Below are 24215 nucleotides of genomic sequence, written 5' to 3'. Positions count from 1 at the left end.
CTTGGAATAAATCTGAATAGTTCCATGACCCGTGCACACTGAGTGTTCATAGTTTCATTAAGTACAGTTTTCTCTCATGGTTCATGATGTTAAAGTCGTCGGTACTCTCTGCTTTCACAGTATCTTTATATTTTTATTATTTTTAAAACATTTATTTATTTGGCTGTGTCAGGTCTTTAGTCACGGCATGCAGACTCCTTAGTTGTGACACGCGAACTCTCAGTTGCGGCATGCATGTGGGATCTAGTTCCCTGACCAGGGATCGCACCCGGGCCCCCTGCATTGGGAGCACAGAGTGTTAACCACCGGACCACCAGGGAAGTCCCTGCTTTCACACTATCTTTAACTGGTTTTCCACCTCACTGGGAAGAGCCAAGGGAAGGGAAAAGTTCAGAGGCAAAGAGGAGGATCCCTAAAGGGAGATCTTGCTGCCGGCACCTCGTACCCACCCCAATCTGAGGCTAATGGGGGTCATCCTGTTTTTCTCCCACATGCCCACTGAGGAAGGAAGCAGCCTCCCTCCTAAGCTGACCCAAACATTTTGTGCACGAGCCAGTGTCCTCAGTGGAACCCATTCTGAGTATTGAAGGTTCTTTCAATGGATCTCACCCGTTGATGGTCCCACTCAACCCAATGATACTATGTCTGGGTTTTGGTCCAAGGCTCTATAAGATGTCATTGTTCTCCAAGCGACAGCACAGATAAGAAAACGGCAATCTGCTTCCAGGTTGCTCATGGGAATAAAATGATCTCACAATATACCATTTAGATCATGTTAGCAACCAGGTCTAGAAGACGTCCTTGTGTGTCTGCCCTGGAGACGTTGACCATCTAAAGGGATGGTTCTCAGCTGGGGTGACTGTCCCTCCCAGGGGCCGTTTATCAGTGTCTAGAGACATTTTTGATTGTTTTGACTCGGGACGTTGCTGGCATCTAGTGGATAGAGGTCCGGGTTGCTGCTAAACATCCTACAATGCACAGGATGCCACCCCCCAGCAAGGAGTGATCCAGCCCAATATGTTGGGAGCGCTGAGGTTGAGAATTCTGCTCAAAAGCTTATTATTGCTCTTTTACGGAAAATGTCGTTATCTATATAATGAAAACCTCATCAAAACTTTTCAATAAGAGCATCCGGATAATATCCTCATATATATCCATATCCATCTGTAAATCTGATACACAGGTATCTACTCTTTAGAAAACAGCCTAACTCTCTCCCACTAAGATTGGTGGAAATCAGCTTCCCTGGTTTCTTGCTTAAGCAATATTAAATTTACGTTTCTCAGGTGAGTAAACACATTCAGAGAGCTGGACCCAGGCTATATGACAATCACTTAATGAGGTTCCCTCACATTTTGCCACATTTTTCATTGAACGAGAGGAGTTTCGTTCAGAAGACCCCTGTCCTTCAAGTACAGCCTTGTAATTCTCAAGAAGCAAGTGCTGTTCTTTTTTTTTTTTTTTTTTGCGTTACGCGGGCCTCTCACTGTTGTGGCCTCTCCCTCTGTGGAGCACAGGCTCCAGACGCGCAGGCGCAGCGGCCATGGCTCACGGGCCCAGCCGCTCCGCGGCATGTGGGATCTTCCCGGACCGGGGCACGAACCCACGTCCCCTGTATCAGTAGGCGAACTCTCAACCACTGCGCCACCAGGGAAGCCCGCAAGTGCTGTTCTTGACAATCCTAGCTTGGTGAGAAATGAAAAGCCCTTCGATGCAGGGTTTCTGCTTAGGTAAAAAGAGCAGCAGTCCGAGGGTTACACATAGAGATTTTCACTTTGCAGAGTCTCCGTGCTGCCATGAGAATTCTCTAACTCAACCCCGTGGTGTGCCTGTATGAGATTCCTCTTGGCGTGAATCTTTCCTTCATACCGACCGTGGCCATCACCCCAGCATATGCAGAAAAATCATTCCCCCTGCGTCTCCAAATAAGCTGATTCTGGACATACATGGAGGGCAGTCTTTCTCTGTGATATAAAACATAGGCAACAAAAATATAATACCTCGGGCTTCCCTGGTGGCGCAGTGGTTGAGAGTCCGCCTGCCAAGGCAGGAGACACGGGTTCGAGCCCTGGTCCGGGAAGATCCCACATGCCGCGGAGCGGCTGGGCCCGTGCGCCATGGCCGCTGAGCCTGTGCGTCCGGAGCCTGTGCTCCGCAATGGGAGAGGCCACAGCAGTGAGAGGCCCGCGTACTGCAAAAAAAAAAAAAATATATATATATATATATAAAATACCTCAATACATTAATTCATTAAAGTGAAAACCTGTCAGCCTCATCTTTGCAAGCAGACAGAGTATTACCATAGTGCGTCTATGACCATGCTCCCTCCTAATGAAGATTGGCATGCCCAATTCTCCTATTCCATAATGAAAATTCGATTTCATTTCTTTTTTCCAAGTTTGGAAAAGAAATCCCAATGCTTGGTATCACTTACGTCTGATGAAGACAAGGGGAGTGGCTTGGTTCTCCCACTCAGTTTTGCTGACATCTAGCTGGGTGACCACAGAAGACTTCTTCCATAGAGCACTACAGATACAAGGGCGAGCTGTACCCAGCTCAGCTCCATTTTGCAGAATCAAAGTCGAAACTCTTCACGTACATGTGACTACGTATAATTGATCTTGCTTTCTATTCACATATGGCAGAATGTCTGATGTTTATGGGTGGAAACACTTTTAATTATGAAAGAGACTTTCTGGGTACTTGGGATTCCCTTTAATTTATCAAAGATCTATGTGCTTTCTTCTAAAAATGTTTCCTGTCCTACTCTACAGTGAAAAAAATCACCTTATTTTTTTGTTTGTTTGTTTTACATCTTTTCTGGAATATAATTGCTTTACAAGGGTGTGTTAGTTTCTGCTGTATAACAAAGTGGATCAGCTATACATATACATATGTCCCCATATCCCCTCCCTCTTGCGTCTCCCTCCCTCCCACCCTCCCTATCCCACCCCTCTAGGTGGCCACAAAGCACCGAGCTGATCTCCCTGTGCTATGTGGCTGCTTCCCACTAGCTATCTGGTTTACATTTGGTAGTGTATATATGTCAGTGCTACTCTCTCACTTCATCCCAGCTTACCCTTCACCCTGACCCCGTGTCCTCAAGTCCATTCTCTACGTCTGCATCTTTACTCCTGTCCTGCCCCTAGGTTCATCAGAACCATTTTTTTTTAGATTGCATACATATGTGTTAGCATATGGTATCTGTTTTTCTCTTTCTGACCCAGTTCACTCTGCACGACAGACTCTAGGTCCATCCACCTCACTACAAATAACTCAATTTTGTTCCTTTTATGGCTGAGTAATATTCCATTGTATATATGTGCCACATCTTCTTTATACATTCTAGTGTCGATGGACACTTAGGTTGCTTCCATGAATCACCTTATTTTGAATATGGCAACAAGTGACTCACCTTGTGTCCCAAGTTAACCTCTTTTTCAGTCCCCGAAGCCTTTCCCTTCTGCTATGATCCCCAAATCCTCCCCAGAGTGGACCCGGCACAGGTGGGTCGGAGGGACGTCCCGAAGTACATGGCTCACTGACTCAGCTGAGAGAGAGACAGCACATTCGTGGGGGGATGAAGTCACTGTCCCCCAAAAAAGTTCCCCAAACATGTTCTTTTCAGTTACGAGAGAGTCATCCGCATGCTCTTGAATTTGACCTGAAATTCAGACATGACTCTCCTTGACACTGAATTGTTACTATCCCCATGGTTGCCATGAGTCAGGAGCCCAAAGAGAATCATCTCACTTTCCATGTTAAAGGCAATCTCAAATGAGCACGTTTTTCACAGAATGAGGCAGACACCAGGGGAAAAAAGCATCCGATTTTGTAGCCGTGGCTGTCCTGCAAGCGTGCTATGAAAAGTTGAATTTGTTTACAGAAAAGGCCAATCAGACGATTCCCATAGGGAAGCGGCGATGCTTTGCATCACTTTGAAAGTGTAGGGGCCTTTCTGCCACGAATCGTGATGTTGTACAAACATTTCCATCCCAGCCATCCCAAGTATTTTGATAACTCAGACACCGTTTAAAAGTTTAGCTCAATAGAGTCACTTTCCATTTTTCATGGCACAAATGAGCCTCTTTTTGACAAGCCGTATTTCTCCAGCGCTGTTCAACAGTGGTTTCCATCGCAGCGTGATTTATTGCCGGCTTCCAGGAAAGAGTGCGTTAGGTATAGGATGTAAAACAAAGATGAGATCAGTCTCTGCATCGCAAGAAAAAAGAAGTTTGCAGAACAGACTTTGCTTCCCTCCTTAAAAAAAAAGAGACAAATCTGCTTGGAAATCAGAAAAAAAGTCTATGAGATTTACAGTGTTCTTTTTGTCATTAAATCCCCCTTTGTGGGATCAGGCCCAGTTCGGTTATGAAATACCAATCTTAAGAAAACAGTTCTGTCTCCTGGGTTCTTAAGTGCTGAGTTTTGTGGGTTTATGATGAAAAACAGCTTCGAGAAATGAGCCAGACATTGAGTCAGAGAAACAGAGATTCACTCTCACCCTCGAGCCATCGTGGAAAGGCCTTCTCTGTCGGGCCCATCTGTCCCATCTCTCACCTTCAGGGTTTTCACCCCTGGGGGCTTTTTATGCGCAGGTCCTCCTCTCTGCCCCTCTCCCCTCATCCCTTGCTTCCTTTCCACCTACTTAGGCTCTCCTAATCTCAAGGACTGAGTTTTTCTTGAAATTCACAATACCGGCCATTTCAGGATAGAACTAGTGTCCGGAGAACACACTGCTTCTGGATCGAATCATCTCTCTACCTTGTTCCTCTCATGGAAGATGAGAATCAGGCTTGGAAAGTGAGCCAATTCTGTCTTTTGTTCTTATTTTTAACTTACAATAATAGAATATTTTCAGTTCCGTGGACTTGTGCGGAGTGCATGATTAATAACTAAGGTGGGGACCAGAGAAGCAGTCAGCAGTAATTACATGATGGGATTTTTAGCGACACCAAAATAAACCACAAAGAAAAAAGAAAAAAACAAAAAAAACTCAAGGGATGTAGGACCTCTCAAGAGTGCTTACCTACATTATATAACCAAGTTAAAGTTCCGGTTTCTCAATTCCTCATGGTAGGAGGGGCCAGGGATGGAGTGTTTTGGGTTTTTAAAAAATTTTTTGTTGGAGTGTAGTTGATGTAAAATGTTGTTAGTTCCAGGTGTACAGCAAGGTGATTCAGTTATCCACATACACATATCCACTCTTTTTAAGATACTTTCCCCCATAGTAAAATGTTGTTAGTTCCAGGTGTACAGCAAGGTGATTCAGTTATCCACATACACATATCCACTCTTTTTAAGATACTTTCCCCCATAGTAAAATGTTGTTAGTTCCAGGTGTACAGCAAGGTGATTCAGTTATCCATATACACATATCCACTCTTTTTAAGATACTTTCCCCCATAGTCCATTACAGTATTGAGTAGAGTTCCCTGTGCTCTACAGCAGGTCCTTATTAGTTTATCTGTTTTATGTATAGTAGTGTGTATATTCAGTCCCAATCTCCCAATTTATCCCTCTGCCCACGCCTTTACCCCTGGTGACCATACGTTTGTTTTCTGCATCTGTGACTCTATTTCTATTTTGTAGATAAGTTCATGTGTACCCTTTTTTTAGATTCCACATATAAGCGATATCATGTGATATTTGTCTTGGAATGTTTTTAATCAGAGAAGGAAAACCCTCAAGTTCAACAATCTACCTCCTTCCAAGTAGCCTTCTGCCCCAGGTTTCGGTGACAGTGGCCTAATGGTAATCAACGACTTCAATTTCTCTACTGCCTGTTAATGTATGTTTCACTCAAAACAAAATTATAGGCTTTTTTCCTTTATGTAACATCCAAATAGTCTTAATTTTGCTCCTTAGCAGTTGTATACAGTTATTGCCTACCATCTGGAAAGTTCCCCTTCTCGGCCTAGTTATAGAAGAGATATATTTACCTTTGAGAACATAAACATATGTGTAATGTGTATATGTGATATGTAAATGCATGTGAGTACGTTTACATCTTTGGGGTATTTAATATCATCATTATTATTTACAAATCACGTCCCTGGGACTTAGAACTTCATTTGCATTGAAGTCCATCCAATCTAAATTGCCCCATGCTGTATATTACCTTTTTTTTAAAACTCAGATTGTCAGAAATTCTTATTTTCTATAGATCCATAGTTCGTGAATACACTGTTTGCCAAGGCAATAGGCAGAAAACTCAGTATAGGAGCAGCAGCAGGGGAAAGCAGTGGAAAGCACGGACGCCCAGTCAGCTGGGTTTCAACCCCATTGGCTCTTACGACACACGTGGAGTTGGCTGAATCACTCCATTTCTTCATCCCATCATCCTGGAGTGATACTGGTCACAGCTCACGGTGCTGCTTGGAGGATGAAATGAGTTCATGCACGAGCAGAGCTGGCCTCCCTACATTGCATATGGCGCCCAGTGTGGGTCAGTTAGTGTCCTGGGTTGGTTACTTCATTACCATGTTGTAGCTCTGTCATGCCCCCATTTGCTGGAAGGACAGCGCCGACATCGGGAGGTTTTAGCCCAAGGCTGATGTGGCCCCCTGATGCCCACCTGCTTTATCCCCCAGGATCATCGATGGACGTGACCTGATGCCCCTGCTTCAAGGGAGAAGCCATCGTTCGGATCACGAGTTTCTCTTCCACTACTGCAACTTCTACCTGAACGCCGTGCGCTGGCACCCACAGAACAGTGAGCAGACGCATCTTTCTTTCCATGCTTGTAGGGCTACGTGCAGTCACTGCCATGGGAATAGAAGAAATTGCAAGAGGGCGTTGCTCTCATGAGATGCCCGAAAGATGCTCAGTTTTGCTTTCTCTGTCCTCCTCCGTGTTCCTTCTTCTCTTACGCCTCCCGGTGCCGTGGTGGTCCAGGCAGGGCGTCACACATTGCTGTGACATGTGCTTGCAGCTCCCTCAACGTGGGAGGACTTCCTTTCTTTTCCCTTCCTGGTTAATGCTTATCCATCCGCCCCACCCCCCTGAAAGCCGTCTTCTCTGCCTGCTGTCCTGTAGGTTTTGCACTGGCACCGAATGCCCTTGAGTTGTTTACCCGACCTTCTCTCCCGAGCCTCAAAGGTAGGGGTCGTGACTCATCGATCTGTGTTTGGTCACGGATCGTGTGTATTTGCTAGATGTGGATATTTAAGACAGAGTTCAAACGCTTTGATGTTATCATTGGTCCCAAACCCAGGGGTGTTGTAAATCGTGCACTGTATCAGTGACGGGACCTTCTTTGGGTTTTCCAACAGCGGGTACAGGGGTGCATTTCTAAAAAGCATAAAGGACCAAGTGGAACCAAGTGAGAATCGTCGGTGTAGTGATAGGGTCACATCTGGTTTTCACGTATTTAAACTTAGAATTACAGTAAGGCTCACATCGCTAAGATGCCTAGGAGTCTATGGGAATCCAGCAATTATTACAGCCCTGCTGTATATCCCAGAGGTAGTGGCTGCTATTGGACTTTGAGGTTCCTCTTCAGTGGGAAATTGAAACTCCCCACTTCTCTAGTGTGTTTTGGGATTCTGCTCCCAGAGGCGAGATTCTCAGAGCAGCTTGTGTATCCCCTGCAGCTGATGACTTGGTAAAAACTCAGGTGACTCTGATACTGGATTTCAATGTACCCCTCACCCCATTCTGCTCACCCAGTCGATTTACCAAAGACATCATTTAAAGAGCAGGTGCTCCATTATTCTTAGAGTGGAAAATGATAACCCTTCCGTTACCCAAAGAGATCACACCAGGTTTACCCTTCAGCGTTTATACTTTCAATCTGGACGGCTTCCTTGAGATAGCTTCCGGAAGACCAATATGGCAAAACCATGGGCGCACGATTCCAGGCCCAGAGGGATCCTATTTACGTATCTCATCAATGTGTCCATCATTCCTAACACTCATAGGAATGCTGTCTCTTCTTAGCATTATTGGCAGCATTTAGATCTGAGCCATCTCATCATAAATGAGAGATGTGGTCCTCGCCACTTCCTTTTGTACAGAGCCTGCGAGAAGCGTAAAGAAAGTCTCGGGGACTCTTGTTTGTCTAAAGAAGGATGATATCACGTCCTGAGCCTTGCAGAATTGCATTTAAATAAAGCCAACCCCGTCGAGTGAGAGGAGCCGGAAGAAACCTACTGGATCAGGGGCTGGGGAAGCACATTATGTGGAGGAGTAAACAGAAAAGGGACAGGAAGAGGCAGAAAATAGGAGTAAGTGAGAAAAACAAGACCCAGATTCTGATAGGCAGCTGGCCTGGGGATAAAGCTTGCTTCTAAGATAACACACAAGTGACATTCTCTCTTATGCAGTTCCTTACTATGTTCTGTCCTGAAGCAGCAGCACACGAGGAAAAATGGCGGTGTTTCCACCCCGGAATCATGCGTGTAGCTAAAGGGACTCAGGAAACCGTGGGCTTTATGAATCGTCTCATCTACTTTTCAGATTGCGCCTGAAACTCAGCAACAGTGGCTGCTGCCTTGGCTGTCACACATGGCTCCGTGGCCGTTTGCTCAGTATTTCATCTGTTCGTTTGTTGTACACGTATTTATTGAGCACCTACTAAGTGGCACCTTCTGGGCTAGGCTGCGCACCTGTCAGTGAGCAAAATAGACCAAATTCTCTGCCAGGGAGTTGCGGACCTCTTAGCTCAGGACAGGCTGAAGGCTGTGCAAACAGCTGGGAATGCACAGGTGTGTAAGGAAGTGTCACCCGTGTGTGTGTGGAGTTACCTGTCAACTAGAGAATACAGAAAGTAAACTAGTACTAGAGGAGATGACTGACATCATCTCGGACCTGTGCTGGTAGGAGTTTATGGTAATCACTACACAGGCTTCCCGTAATTGTCAGTGGTAAGAGGGCTGCCTCCTGGCCTCCAAATACTTTGCTAGAAAAGAAGAGAGACGTTTAGGATCAGGGTTTAGGAATGTAGCGTCAGGGCAGCAGTGAGCTGGAGCCACCTCCGGATGGCTCAGGCATCTTGCCAGCTTGTTGGGAAAGCACTGCTACCTGGAAGTCAGCCAGGCGGCGAGCGCTGACACCCCGGCAACTGGCAGACCTGGCAAACGCACGCCCTGCTCCTCGCTCGGAAAGCACAAGCTTACCAGCAGTAAGTACGCTGGTACCCGTAAACTAGAGCTGAGTGGTGGTGTGGTTAAGATCCAGTTGCCGTTTGTTTTGATCAGTTGGACGCCTACATGTTACAATTCCCAACTTGTTACTCATTTTCCCAAAAACTTAGAGCTGGAATGCTGTTTCCACCCTTTTAAAACATGAACCCCTTTCAGCTTTCATATACAGTGTCTTCTCTATAATTGAATCATTCTCTAATGATAATGTTTCTGTAATTCCGTTGTCTCAGCAAATTGAATGGCCTAACTTAATCATCTCATATCCTTACGCCCACTGCATTTTAGAAGAACTCACGAAAGTGTTATTAGGACACCGGTAACTTTTCTTGCATTACAACGGGAATTGTGAGTTTAAATTTACTGTTCCGCGTGTATTCAAAAAGTTTGGCTTTAAGTTTTGACCTACGAAGCAGTGTTAGTAAAAATTCAATGTAATGACAACTTGATTTTATGGTAAAATTTATCTTAAAAGACTGGTAGTTAGCTCTGAGCTTCTGCTGCAGATTTTTGAGCAGATGAATGTAAGGCTATAAACTAAATGCTCGCATTAGTGGGAGACTTCCCAGGCCAGCTGGTCGTACAGAAATCCATGGGATGTGGTTATGCTGATGTGGAATCCAAGGAGTCCCATAAATCCTGCTAGCTTTTCAATTCAAGTTTGTTGGAAGCTTCTCTCCTGTGACTTTTTTTTAAAGCATCATTTGAAAAACCTCAGTAGTACCCCTGAAGCGTACATTGTGTATAGAAAAATGATAAACAATTTTGACCTTTAAGACTTCAAAATAATTTTTTAAAATCTTAAATCACAACAAAAAGCAGTAGGAAATTAGAATTCATTCCAAAGAAATTTGTTTGTATCTAGCTCTTTTAAAGGTGCCTTTTTTTGAAAATAGGAGATAAGTGAGGTTTAAAATTGCAACAGTATTACAATAGTATTTGAGGAAAAATGCTTGCTTTGTTCACTAAGATTTTCACCCAGTTAAAAAATTAATTTTGCCTCTAAAATGCACCTAAGAAAGGAGAGAAGGTTCTAATTACAGCTGCCTGTGTCTCAGGAGTTGATCGGTGTAAGAAAGGCTATGCTTAGTTTTTGTCTTTATTAATGACTTCAGTTTGTGTCAGTGGTCTGATTCTCCTTTGTCTGATTACCGGAAGTTAAACCTGAAGGGTCAGAAACAACAAATCGAGGGCAGAAGCTGAACTCACGGGGGCTGTGGCATTTTCACATGAAAGCTGCAGAGAACGTTCCTGTACTCCAGCTTACCTTAAGAAGGAGAAGCCCTTGCCCAACCAGAACTTTTGTTGCAATTAAGAAAAAACGCACATACGTAAATCACTTCAAGGATATATTTCAAGTCTTAGGATTTCCTTTTCCTTTTGGTTGAAAATCTCGACCAAAGGCTGCATTCCCAACAGCTCTTGACCTTTGCGATATTCACCCACTAATTCCTTCACCTGCCTTCTCAGCCCGGTATCGTGGGACGTGTGTGTGTGTAATTGTAGGAACGCAGGGTGATGTGTCCCAGGATGGACAGAATCTGCTTTGCCCACAACCTAAGAGAAGGTGTGATGGTGATATAGGAGGATGGAAAAGGTTTCCCGGAAATTGTGTTCAATGTTTATTCAATTTGTTTTATCTCATTATCACTCAGATGGTTCAGTAACGGGCTTATCGTCCCAACCATTCACTTCCTTTAATGGAAAAACACCGTCATAAAAGGATATTTTGTTTTCTCCCACTTGGTCTATCAAACATGTATTTTTATATGGTACTTCCTATTACTTTTTAAATAATATTAGACCATTGTTGAAACATACGTCTACTTTTTTTTTTATTGGAGTATAGTTGATTTACAGTGTTGTGTTAATTTCAGCTGTACCGCAAAGTGACTCAGTTATACATCTATACATTCTTTTTCATATTCTTTTCCATGATGGTTTATCACAGGATATTGAATATAGTTCCCTGTGCTCTACAGTAGGACCTTGTTGTTTATCCCTTCTTTATATAACAGTTTGTATCTGCTAATCCCAAACTCCCAATCCATCCCTCCCCCAAATCCCTCCCCCTTGGCAACGCACAAGTCTGTTCTCTACAGACATCTAATACTTTTCGACTAAAGTTTTCGCATGTCTGACCTAAGATTACATTAATTCTTGGACGAAAAACGTGTCCGCCATGACTTCTGTTCATTTGTCACAATGCAACCTTGCTTCCTTACAGAGACAAAATACATCAAAATGGGAGTTTCTTTCTCGAATGCCCAAAGCACAGTGTTTCTGAACGAGTCCTCCAGTGTTAGCTCAGCACCCAGCTTATTCGCAGCTACCATAGGCCACTTCTTCTGCCCTTTCCCCCCGACGTACTCGCTCCTACTGATTTTCTGCAATATTTTGCACATCTCTCTTCTTCGATGTCAGTGTGGGGCATATGTCAGTTCTCACAGTATTCCTGCTTGTTTCTAGCTCCGTCCTGATTTGCTTCCATCTGCTAGCAGAGCTGGGCATTTTCTATGGGAACATTTTAGTTCTAACCAAGGCATGTTGTAGTGAATATTTGTGTTAAGTATTTATATTAGGTATTCATATTTATATTAAATATTTGTGTCTTCCTCACCTTCGGATCTTCTATCCACAAATGTTTTGTAGGTGGTTTTAGGCTTTTCCCTCTGTTACTCTCTTATTCTTTTTTTTTTTTTTTAACATTTTTATTGGGGTATAATTGCTTTACAACGGTGTGTTAGTTTCTGCTTTATAACAAAGTGAATCAGTTATACATATACATATGTTCCCACATGTCTTCCCTCTTGCGTCTCCCTCCCTCCCACCCTCCCTATCCCACCCCTCCAGGCGGTCACAGAGCACCGAGCCGATATCCATGTGCTATGCGGCTGCTTCCCACTAGCTATCTACCTTACGTTTGTTAGTGTGTATATGTCCATGACTCTCTCTCGCCCTGTCACAGCTCACTCTTCCCCCTCCCCATATCCTCAAGTCCGTTCTCCAGTAGGTCTGTGTCTTTATTCCTGTCTTACCCCTAGGTTCTTCATGACATTTTTTTTTCTAAAATTCCATATATGTGTGTTAGCATACGGTATTCGTCTTTTTCTTTCTGACTTACTTCACTCTGTATGACAGACTCTAGGTCTATCCACCTCATTACAAATAGCTCAATTTCGTTTCTTTTTATGGCTGAGTAATATTCCATTGTATATGTGTGCCACATCTTCTTTATCCATTCATCCGATGATGGGCACTTAGGTTGTTTCCATCTCCGGGCTATTGTAAATAGAGCTGCAATGAACATTTTGGTACATGACTCTTTTTGAATTTTGGTTTTCTCAGGGTATATGCCCAGTAGTGGGATTGCTGGGTCATATGGTAGTTCTATTTGTAGTTTTTTAAGGAACCTCCATACTCTTCTCCATAGTGGCTGAACCAATTCACATTCCCACCAGCAGTGCAAGAGGGTTCCCTTTTCTCCACACCCTCTCCAGCATTTATTGTTTCTAGATTTTTTGTTGATGTCCATTCTGACTGGTGTGAGATGATATCTCATTGTAGTTTTGATTTGCATTTCTCTAATGATTAATGATGTTGAGCATTCTTTCATGTGTTTGTTGGCAGTCTGTATATCTTCTTTGGAAAAATGTCTATTTACGTCTTCTGCCTATTTTTGGATTGGGTTGTTTGTTTTTTTGTTATTGAGCTGCATGAGCTGCTGGTAAATTTTGGAGAAGAATCCTTTGTCAGTTGCTTCATTTGCAAATATTTTCTCCCATTCTGAGGGTTGTCTTTTGGTCTTGTTTATGGTTTCCTTTGCTGTGCAAAAGCTCTGAAGTTTCATTAGGTCCCATTTGTTTATTTTTGTTTTTATTTCCATTACTCTAGGAGGTGGGTCAGAAAGGATCTTGCTGTGATTTATATCATAGAGTGTTCTGCCTATGTTCTCCTCTAAGAGTTTGATAGTTTCTGGCCTTACATTTAGGTCTTCAATCCATTTTGAGCTTATTTTTGTGTATGGTGTTAGGGAGTGATCTAGTCTCATACTTTTACATGTATCTGTCCAGTTTTCCCAGCACCACTTATTGAAGAGGCTGTCCTTTCTCCACTGTACATTCCTGCCACCTTTATCAAAGATAAGGTGTCCATATGTGCGTGGGTTTATCTCTGGGCTTTCTATCCTGTTCCATTGATCTATCTTTCCGTTTTTGTGCCAGTACCACACTGTCTTGATTACTGTAGCTTTGTAGTATAGTCTGAAGTCAACTCTCTTATTCTTGAAATGCGTCATCTTTTTTATGTGACCACTGCATGTCTTTTGAAGACACACTTGATAACAATACACTGCACCCTTACGTTTATTCTATATCTCCTGTCTAGCAGATGCTCTGCTACGCTCTTTGCATATGATGCCTCTTTTAATCCTCCTTATTAAATGTGAGTTTGATTATATTCGTATTAGATTTGGCCGTAACAGAAACAAAAAGTCACAGTAGCTTATATCAGAGGGAGGTTTCTGTCTTCATCTCGTGAGTGAAGTCTAGCGGTAGGTGGTCCACAGAGTTTCAGGGATGCAGACTCCAAGCTCCGTCCCACCACCTGGAGGATGCAGCAGCTTCTTCTGCGTGGAGAAGGGTGACAGTGTCCACCTACGGGCAGCAGGAGGGAGCAATGGATGGAAAGAATGATGTTCCCCAGGCCAGAAGTTGGTCACCTGTGCACACCTGGTAGCAGAGGAGGCTGGGCAGTGTAGCCTTCATTATGGGTGTCTGTGTGCCCTGGTGACACCCCACAACTTTGGCAGCCTGAGGATAGTTTCAGTCTCTACCAAAGTTATTTACAGATGAGGACGAAGAGGTGTCAGAGGTCACCGAATGGGCGTGCAGTAACAAGAGTTGATGCCAAGTTGGTGCTAATCCAACACTGGCTACTTTGAGAGTCTGCCCTGTGGTAAATTGGAACTTCTTCCCCCAAGACAATAAGTTCTTTTATTCACACTCGCAAAGATGATTCTTCTTCCTCACTGTTGTCTCTCTGGCCATCTCCACAGCCCCATGGACTGTTTCTGGAATTCATTTGTGTCCTCTCATTCCCTAAGTCCACCCATCCCTGGGGACCTCAGCTCTGGTCTCCCCTGGATGAACTCTGACCCTGATCCACACCCTCCCACTGCCGCCATGTCCACCCTGCACATGCCTCTGTGCACACACTTTCTTGAAGGCAAAGGTGACGTGGAGACACCCTGTGGAGAAATCTCTGACTTCCTAGCTCATTTATCTGCCGTGACCAGATGTCACCAAGCAGCCTGAATCTCTGGCTGGCTGGAGGCTGTGTTGGCGCTGAGTGATTTTAGGCAGGACGCCCCCAGTGGCTCTGGAGGAGAGACGCACAGAACGTACCAGGCTTCCTGTCTGCGCCCATGCCGGCTTCCGTGGTGGCAGCTGGCTTCTTCCCTCTTTTTCGGTGTCTTCCTGATCATCCCGTCGGCCCGTTCATCATTAATTTACCAGCACATTTTTATTGAGCATCTGTTCTACGTAAGGCCCTGGGCGCTGGTAATTCACAGGTACATTCACTCTTCTATGTGAGGCTCTAGGTACTGGGCATTTTGCACCCGTGGGAGATAACAGTTCTTGTGTTCAGAGAGCGAGTAACCTAGAAAGAAATGGAGTCCACAGACGGTGGTAGCCCTTCAGGGCTGAACGCACGGTAGAAACTGCTGAGAGGCGCCAGGAAACAGGGGTAGCTTCTGGCTGGAGACCTGGACAGGCTCACGGAGGACGGGTTGTCGGACCCTGAACAATGGATAGGATTTCAACACACAGAGACAGTGAAGGGGAGTGGGAGACTTTAGCATGCCTTGTGTACCCCCTCAGTACAAGATTCATATTTCCGTCCCCCCAAATGCAAAAACAAACGCTTAGTCAAAGGGAGTGTTTTGCTTTCGGGCGCTCAGGCGTCACTCGTGGAGCTAGGGTTCCTCTAAATCTGAATATAAAAGCAGGTGCTCTGGGTCACAGCCCTTACCTGCTTCCTCTTCCTTCTCAGTGTTTTTGTATCTTGAGTCTCAGTGCAACCAGCGCAGGAAGCTGGCAGAACCGGGTCTATAATCCATGAGCCCAGTACTGGGTCATTGAGGGTCTCGGCTACAGAGAATGGGTGGGCACGAGTCTCAGGGGTCAAGAACAAGAGCCCTTGGGTCCGCACTTCTCTGGGAGCATGTGTGAAGACACTGGTGCCCTAGGTTGCTCCACGTGGGCCCCCATCCTAGGATCTTTGGGTCTAAGACAAGAATGTGGCATTGATGTCAGGTGGCTGGCTCAGGACAGGGGAACACGGTTGGGGGGCATCATGGAAGCAAGGAGGTCGCCATGAGCGTGGGGACCTTGGGGTGGATTTTCAGACGTCTGTCCAGGAGATGAGATCAACATTACTAAGGGGGCAAGCTGAGGGTCCCGGTGGGGTGGTATGGGCCGCTCACAGTGGGAAAACACAAAAGTCTTTGAAATACTTCTAGAAGGACTCCAAGATGGCGCTATGTAGTGGGAAAACACTGCTAAGACCGAAAACCCCAAATGACTCTGGGTGGCTTCTGTATGTATGCAGAATCCTCCAAACACCCAAAATAAATCTTGCCAAGACTAGCTGTTCAACAACATTCATCAAAGGATGTCTCAATCTGAGTGATAAATTAAGAGCCAGTGTGTTGAAGCCATTTAAATTTTGTTGTCCATATTCTTTAAGAATCCTTAGGAGGAGGGGGAAGGTGTCTTAAGACTTGTATTACGGTGGCAACAGGTTTAAGAGCATAAAGAAACAAGTGTTTTTGTCTTAGATTGACGGAAGCTTTATATTCAAAGCTAACACACAGGTGGTTATTACTATGCACCTGGCATTGTTCTGAGAGCTTTACACGTGGGCATGGATTGTTAACCCCCAAAGCAAAGCCCCGAGACCAGTACTATTCTTATGCTCACTTATCAGAAAAGGAGCTGCGGCCCTGAGAGGTTAACAGCCACGCCCAGCATCCCACAGCTAGGAAATCGCAAAGCTGGGATTGGAACCCACACCGTCAGAGCCATCAGAAAGGGGAGGAGAGTTCAAGCAGATCGTAGTCCACTAGCCACCAAGACAGGAAACCCCTCTGAGCTCAGAGACAAAGGATGTCTCCCCTTGATGCTGGTCGTGGCTCCAGGCTGACAAGACTCCTCGCATGAAGGGAAAAACACTTTGCCAAGTGGACTGGTATCTGTTAGGCAGAACTTAGCATCTAATGTCTGCAGAGGCTGGTTCCAGTGCCGCATGGACAGAAAAAAACGGGCTCTGCATTCTCTCTGTTTCTGTTCTTGGGGACCCTGTGTGCTCAGGCTTGGGGTTTCTCTGTCAACGGACCTCTGAACCTTTTCTGGTGGCTGAGTCCCTGGGAGTGATCAAAATCACAACAGCTGTTCCTGTCCTGGGCTCTCACGCCCCTCAGATCCCCAAGAAATCCCAGGAACCCACTGCTTATTTTAATTTGGATGAAATAGCTGTTTTACGATTACACTTGGAAGGTGCTGAGTTCAGGGTCTAGCTTAGGAGTCAAGTTTTTCTCACTTCAACTCTATTTGCCTTTTTGTCAAAGGACTGTAAACTTTCTTTTCTCATGAATCCTCTCAGTTTTTTTCCAGTGGTGATTATGCATAAAAATGGGTTTCATAGGTAGGTAGTGATCTCCACAGTGTTGTTTTTTTTTTTTTTTTTTTTTTTTTTTTTTTTTGTGGTTCGTGTGCCTCTCACTGTTGTGGCCTCTCCTGTTGCGGAGCACAGGTTCCGGACGCGCAGGCTCAGCAGCCATGGCTTACGGGCGCAGCCACTCCACGGCATGTGGGATCTTCCCGGACCGGGGCGCGAACCCGTGTCCCCTGCATCGGCAGGCGGACTGCGCCACCAGGGAAGCCCTCCACAGCATTTTCTATGGCCTTGACAAAGCAGCCCTCTAACTGTATGTCATCTTTGTCCTCTAATAGTCACAATTATTTCTCTTAAATTTTGGAGCGTATTTTAAACCTAAGTCGAATTATTGTTCCCATCAATACTTAGACTTTTTTTTTGAAAAAAATGTTCCATTTAATTTTCCTGCATTCTCCCTAGAAAATGTAATAATTGCTTCCTCTGGTCAGTGGGCGTCAATTGTAAGAAAGATTCAGATCCCGTGGTGGTCAAAATATTTATCTGTGACAGAGGTGAGACAGAAGCAACCTTTGTTCAGAGTGCACTGGAATTTTAACAATAGAGAAAAAAACTTTTTTAACTCAACATTTTTTTAGTAGTATATGGAGAAATCCAGGATGAAATACATTATTAAAATAATTTTGGTAAACAGGGATAAATGTACCTATTAGAAATATAAGGTGACACCAGGTACCTCCTGTCTTATCACATGATCTGCTGATTTACTTTTTTTCTGTTGAAATGACACCTTTGACAATGTCGATTCCTGGGTTTTTGGTGAGCAACAGAACAGACCCTGAAGTAAGGCTTCGTATCTTATACATCTACATGCAATAAAATGCAGCCCAGTTTCTCTCATTTGAGCAACTCCAAAGTGGTCTAAAGAAATAATACAGAGAATACTCAATGTATCTTTTTATAAAAAGTTTCAAAAGCCCAAATTGCGCTATAAAAAGGCAAACACCCCCATAGCTTACCCAACAAATCTTCAGAAAAATTAATTCTTCATTCTGCACTTGTCCGAGCTGCACTGCCATACTGCCGCTGCTCCCTGTGAGGATACTTGAGGTTTATTTACTGACTGGTCCTTAAAACTGCCCGCCCGTCTGTTCACACCTGGGCAGGACAGAGCACAGGTGGCTAGTGATGGAATCTACGTGCACGGCTTTCAAAAGCAAGCGGGTAGGGCAGGCCCTTAAATGAATTTGTTCCGGGAGCCTGTACTCCCTTGGGGTTTTAAGCACACCAAGACTTGACTCGAATGTCAAGTTCAAAACAGCCACCAGATGTGCAGCTTTGGGGCCGGAGCAGAAGAGACTTGCTTCCCCAGGCCTCTGTCTGTAAGAGCCTCGGCCCCGCTGACCCTGATGGAAGACACATTCTAAGTGACTGCAGCTTCTCGCTGCCGAAAAGGCTTCTGAAGGTGATCGAGGGGTCAAGGGGAAGGAGGGGGGGGACGGAAAGAATTTGAAGGTAACCTGCTTCCTCTTGACCTTCTGCTGGAGAGGGCAAGCAGGCCCTGGAATTCTTCCTGCAGCCTCGCAGCCTGAATTCATCTTCAGAAGGCAGGTGCTGACCTGTAAGTTGTGTGAAGCGACACAGCCTGTAAGTGCCTTCTCTCCCAGCATCAACTACGCGACGGACGGGAGGTTCCCCGTTACGGATCCCTTCAGTGTATGTATCTAGGCCGTACGCACATTGCTCGTCTGTGCTGACCGGTTCTTCCCCAAACCAGAGGGGTTTAGTCACCTTTGAATATGCTTGTCTGAGGTCAGGGGCTGTTTGGGGAGAACGTGGGACCCATGGCAATTGTTTTCTGTTAATTCCATTCATTTCTTTTGCATTTGGATCCATGGGCCACTCGATACCTATAACTACACAATCACCATCTCCATGCCAACAAATGATCGAAGTGACTCAAATAGGTGTGTGATGCTTTCTAGTGGGACAGTCTCTATGGTTTTATATAAAAAAGCGGAAAGGATAAGGCGAAGAAGGACATTCTCGGTCTGCACCTAATTCTGCTTGGTTCGTATGTGTTGACTCTGTTTTGATCCGCCACCTTTTTCCACCCAGGAAACACTTTTTAGACCTCTGTCAGAGCATGTGTGATGAGCAGTCAGCTTTCAGAAAGCCATAACGTTGTAGGAGAAACAGGAAACCAAACATTTCACAATTATTTGTTGGTAAATTAATTTTTTCTAAAAATGGCAATATTGGGTGTTTAATGGAACACAGAAGTTACATTTTAAAAACTACGTAACCATCCTACTCTGGGGTCACATTGGAATTTTTAGCACCTTTATTAAGGTATCACATAGAGAGCATAGAATTCCAATTCAGCCATTTTTAGTAAACGTATAGAGTTCTACGACTATAGTCAAATCTAATATCAGAACATTCTCTTCACCCCCAAAAGATCATTTCTGAAGCCCAGCTGCAATTTCTCCCCATCCTCACGCCCGGCCTCACTAAATTCTGGATGGGATGCGTCTGGGCTTTCTTAAGAGGGAGGAAATCACATGTTAGCTGAGGTCCTAGCGTGTTTCACATGGTTCCTGATGGCTGTATGTATGTGTACACGTGTGTATATGTGTATGTGTGTGTGTCGCGTTTTACCATATCACGTACATATTAGCACTGAGCCTCCCTCTTGCCTCCGCTTTGTTTTAAACAAAAACACAGGCTGCGAAGCTTAGCATCTTGCAGTTGGAGAACAAAAAGGGTCAGAGCTCGGAGCTTAGAATCTGTTAGTCAGTGTGTATTTGCTGAGTGCCTGTCCCAAGTTTATGAGACTGAACTGTGGCAGTCCTCTTAGAGTTCTCTGCTCAAACTATTAGTAAGGCTTTTTCCTTTCTCACTAGCTTCTCCCAAGCAATTAGGGGTTGGGAAAAAGTTGGAAGAGGAAGAGAGAGGAAGAGGGGAGGGGCAAGAGAGAGAGAGAGAGAGGGAGAGAGGGAGAGATGGATCAAGGAGGAAATGCCACAGTTCTAATATGGTTAAGTTTGCATCCTAACAGCTATTGCATAATCAGCTTCATCTCTTGTTCTGTCGCAGTTAACCAGCAATGCATGGGGTTTTTCTTTTTAAGCTATGTCTCTTACCCTTTTGAACCTTAAGCATGAGAAATCCATTCCACGCGTAATCGAGTGGTAGATCTCTGCCTTCTTGCAGCACACGGCAGGGTGATTTCTGTGCATGTTCTCTTGGGGGTGACTCTGATGACGCTGTCCCCACGAGACCCACTTCTGTCCTTGTCAACCGCAGGCACGTCCATCTGGAAAGCCTTTTTCTTCACACCCAAGTTCTTCCCCGAGGGTGCCAACGGCTGCTTTGCCACCCACGTGTGTTTCTGTCACGGGCAATACGTCACCTACCACGACCCGCCTCTGCTCTTTGACATCTCCCAAGACCCCAGGGAGAGAAACCCGTTAACTCCGACGTCACAGCCCCGGTTTCGGGAGATCCTGGAGACCATGCAGGAAGCGGCAGCTCGCCACGCTGAGACCCTGCGGGACGTCCCCAATCAGCTGTCGCTGGGGAACCTTATCTGGAAGCCGTGGCTTCAGATGTGTTGCTCATCTTCAGGCCTGTTTTGCCAGTGCGACTGGGAGAAGCAGGTTGGGAGAGGAAGCCATTAGCCACGTGCATCTGGGGGCGCCCGGGGCCACCCCACCTGCTGCATCACAGACGAGCTCGGGGAGCGGCACTGAGTGAAGCCAGCCCTGGCAGCTTCCACCCCGGGACTCAGATCCCTTTTCTCTGTCTTCTCACCTGGAGACGCCATCAAAACCCCACATGTACACCCTGGGGGAAAAATCAGGGTTTGCAGTAAACAGAGGCACAGACATTAGTCACATCTTCCGAGGCCAATGTTATATGAATGCGGTAAGCGGGACTTCAGTGAGTCTGGCCAACACCAGGGCGGACGGAGAGCAGGAAGTTGCACAGGTAACTTGTTCATCTCTCAGCCAGTGCACGTGACCCACGACATAAGGCATCACTTACTCCACAAGCTGATGTGACGCTGTGGCCACTGTGATTCCCCTTATAGCGCATCACAAAAAAGAGAATAAAATTTAAAGAGTGTTTACTAAGTCTAACACATGCAACGTTATAATGAGTAAAAGACCATCTTGACCCATCATGGATGATGGTAAGTTCCAGTTTGGTTATTGGAAGGCAATTCCTGTCAGTATTATTTGCAATAATATGAAATACTATTCGTGATATATATGTTTATATATATACAGTTTCTTCGAGAAGTTTACAGTATTTAGAATCTTATCACTATTTAAGTAAGAGCAATAGAGGCTCACAGCTCTGTCTGTGCTGCAGCCTTTTGGTGAAATCCCTCAGGAACAATAATGCCAAGAGAAATCTCTCCTGTACGGATTTGCATCCCATAATTGGCAGCATTCTACTTGGGTTCTGCTGTTTCTTTGGTGAACGGAGGTTCTGAACTCAAAGGCCGCTTCAGTGATGCTGCAATCCCTGGAATCCCTTCTAACAGGATTCAGAATTTTGGGCATGTAAAATGTGCGATATTTCATGGGGGGAGAAAGACACAGGCAATCCATCCACGACCCATACCCATGAACGTGACATCTTGAGTTCTTGCAGAATTTAATGAAGAGAGAAGGTGGTTCATGTCCGTACATACCCGTACACATGTCCGTGTTTTCTGTGGTCTGATCCTGTGGCTAAGAAACATCTATGCCTCCACCATGAGATGTGCAATTTTGTTTGAATTCCATTTCCTGCAACCTCAGTAACGCAGGATGAGGCATAACCAGGTCACGTCGGAGACTGGGGGTTAGGGGCACAGCTGGCGAGAGTTCCAACGTCTGAGCCACCAACCCCTCCTGAGGAAAGGATTCACTTGTGCAGAGAGCACTTAGGTCACCTTCAGGCGCTGAACATCCTCCAGCAGTATCATGCAGATTCCTTTCCTGATCCGTCCTCAGGAGCTGTGGTCCGTCTGCCTCCCGTTCATCTCTTTCGGGAACATGTCTGAACATCTGCTCTTGGCTCAGGGTTTTCTCCATCCCGCAAGAGTGCAGGTCAATGGAATACCCTACTCCACTGGTACCCTGGCCCCTCCGGGCACTTTGGAGAGAATGTGTACAGTGTGGCTCAGGCTTTCTGACAGTGGACTCTCATTTCCTCTGTTTGTCTCCACTGAAGAATTTCTAAGATCCAGCAGCATGTCCCCAGCTCCTCTTTAAGGTCTACTATTTCAGATTTTAATCCTTCTTTTTCTTAAAAAAGAGAAAAGATTCCCGCCCCCCCCCCCCCCGCCCACTCCCTGGGAATGGTTTAAAGTTGGAAAACAAACAGGATTCTTTCTTTTAATGCGGATTTCTCATTGCAGAAATTGCCCGAAATCTGTCACATTGTTCTAGGAAATAGTCTCATGAAAGAATGCACCAGCATGTTACTAATGTGTTAGAATTATTGCTATTATCATACAGAAACTATATAGAGCCACTTATGAACTTACGTTGGAAGATGACCATGTTTACTCAGAATTGAACATACTCAATGCAGATGGACTTTTACAAAACATTTTATGATGTAAGAACATGTGTTTGAGGGTGAAATAACTTGAAGGAGTTTTATAGATGATGTGAATACATAGCTTTGTATAGAATTAATTGTTTAATCTATACAATGGTAACAGCCAATGAAGAATCCATATACCTCTGGAGGTACAATGAGCTTTAAAGTATTTGCCTCAGAATAACTTGGATCACCCTTATGTTTCACAGTATTTGAAAATCAGGTTTATTTGTCATAATCATAATTACCATAGACTTCAGACCACTTACCATCTGAAAGTTTTGCTTGGAATGTACAGCAGGAAATTGGAATTCCCATCGGTGTGGCCTCGAGTTGTGTGTGCAAACCTTAGTGAGTTTTGAAGCTTTAAACAAATTCTTTTTAAAAAACAAACTTTGTATTTCTAGCATTTCATAGATGTTAAAGGCTAAGCAAACACTAATCTATAGACAGGGCACTATTTGACAATGTCAGTATCACTGCATGAAAAGCAAAATCACAACCTACGTATCGAGGTAATTAAGGATTAAAGAAAGGAAACAGATTTCAGGTAGCCCTGAAGGACATCCAGTGAAGGGTAAAGAAACAGGAGAAGTACTTGGCATCTGTCTGAACAATGCGATCTGTGAAGTGATTGCCTCTGTGCAGGTTTCCCAGAACGTTGTCCTGATGTTAATGCAAAATGAAAATAAAATTTTCCTTGGCAATTAAACATTCTGTGCTGTCGTGCCGTGCTTTCCCACAGGACTCAATTCAGCAAGCGTGCGGAGTGTTTCCTATGTTTGGGGCACGATGTTAATTGATGGGGAATATGGGTTTTAGTTCAGCAAATATTTATGGAATGTCTGAGGCTCCGGGGAGGGGTAGGAAGTATAGAGATGGCTAAGAAATAAATAGCCCATGACTTTCATGATTACAGGGCAGGGCAAGGGCCAAGTTATCCATCTCGCACACGGCCTCTTTTCAGGGGCTCACAAAAGAATGTCTAATGTCTTTTTAATGTCAGAAACAAAAACTGAACATTTGGGGTTGAAGATCATAGGCGCACAGGTACCAACGCAGTCGTAAACTAGAATTCTTTTGTGTTTTAATATGGTTTATGTTTTTATGTAACCTGTCTTTATCTTGAATCTTACGCCTATGTTTCCCCCTGGGCCTTGGAAGTCTTAACCGGTCCTGGACCCAGATGAAGCAGCTTCTTTGCTCAACAGATGTTTGGGGCAGAGAAGAGTCTAAATTTTGATACGACAAACCTTGCCCTTTCTTCTCTACCTTTCGACTGGGTTCCCTAGGAAGGCAGAAGTGGAGTCAGACTAAACCGCTGAAGCCATGAGAATAAGGAAGGAATGCAGTGATGCTGGCACTCAGGTGGGCTCTCACTGACCCAGCCATTCTGGATAAAAGCTAAACCATGCCCGTCGGGAGGCGGGCTGACCCATGGGTCATAGTAGGGGGAGGTGTGCGTGGATGAAAGATGTTGCTTTGCACAGACTCCTGTGCAATACACGCCAAGCTTCGTCACCTCCTCTTTGGTCCTGAGAGGATGTAAGGTGTGATGTCAGTGACCAAGTGCCTCGTAAACTATAGCTGCCTGACTCCCCTCACCTCCCATCCATCTGGGCTGCCCTGGCCTCAGACAGGACAGTGTGGGTGCCCTGGCCATCCTTGGTGTTCCGATGCCACGAACCGGGTCTGTGTTGCTACACCTGCTTCTAGCTGACATCACTTCCTACCATCTCTTTGTGTGATGGGCTCTGAGTTAAGTGATTGTGATTTACCAGTATTTAAGAG

At 45.0% G+C, this 24215-nt stretch overlaps 1 protein-coding gene across 5 annotated transcripts in view; it reads left to right on the top strand.

Moving 5' to 3' along the window:
• LOC137217388 (steryl-sulfatase-like) overlaps positions 1-23136 on the top strand; it is a 184765-nt gene extending 161629 nt beyond the window's left edge. For 4 of the 5 annotated variants that reach the window (XM_067724154.1, XM_067724156.1, XM_067724157.1 and 1 more), the window contains 3 exons: positions 6594-6715; positions 7039-7101; positions 20130-23136. In XM_067724154.1, the coding sequence (XP_067580255.1) occupies positions 6594-6715; positions 7039-7101; positions 20130-20503 (559 nt within the window). In that variant the 3' untranslated portion in view covers positions 20504-23136. The remainder of the gene's footprint in view (positions 1-6593; positions 6716-7038; positions 7102-20129) is intronic. The other variant, XM_067724158.1, reaches the window with a different exon arrangement.
• Positions 23137-24215: the final 1079 nt, after the last annotated feature.

This window comes from Pseudorca crassidens, chromosome X (genome assembly GCF_039906515.1).
Source record: "Pseudorca crassidens isolate mPseCra1 chromosome X, mPseCra1.hap1, whole genome shotgun sequence".
NCBI lineage: Eukaryota > Metazoa > Chordata > Mammalia > Artiodactyla > Delphinidae > Pseudorca > Pseudorca crassidens.
The sequence above is the reverse complement of the archived record's forward strand: the minus strand, read 5'-3'. Positions and strand labels throughout refer to the sequence as shown.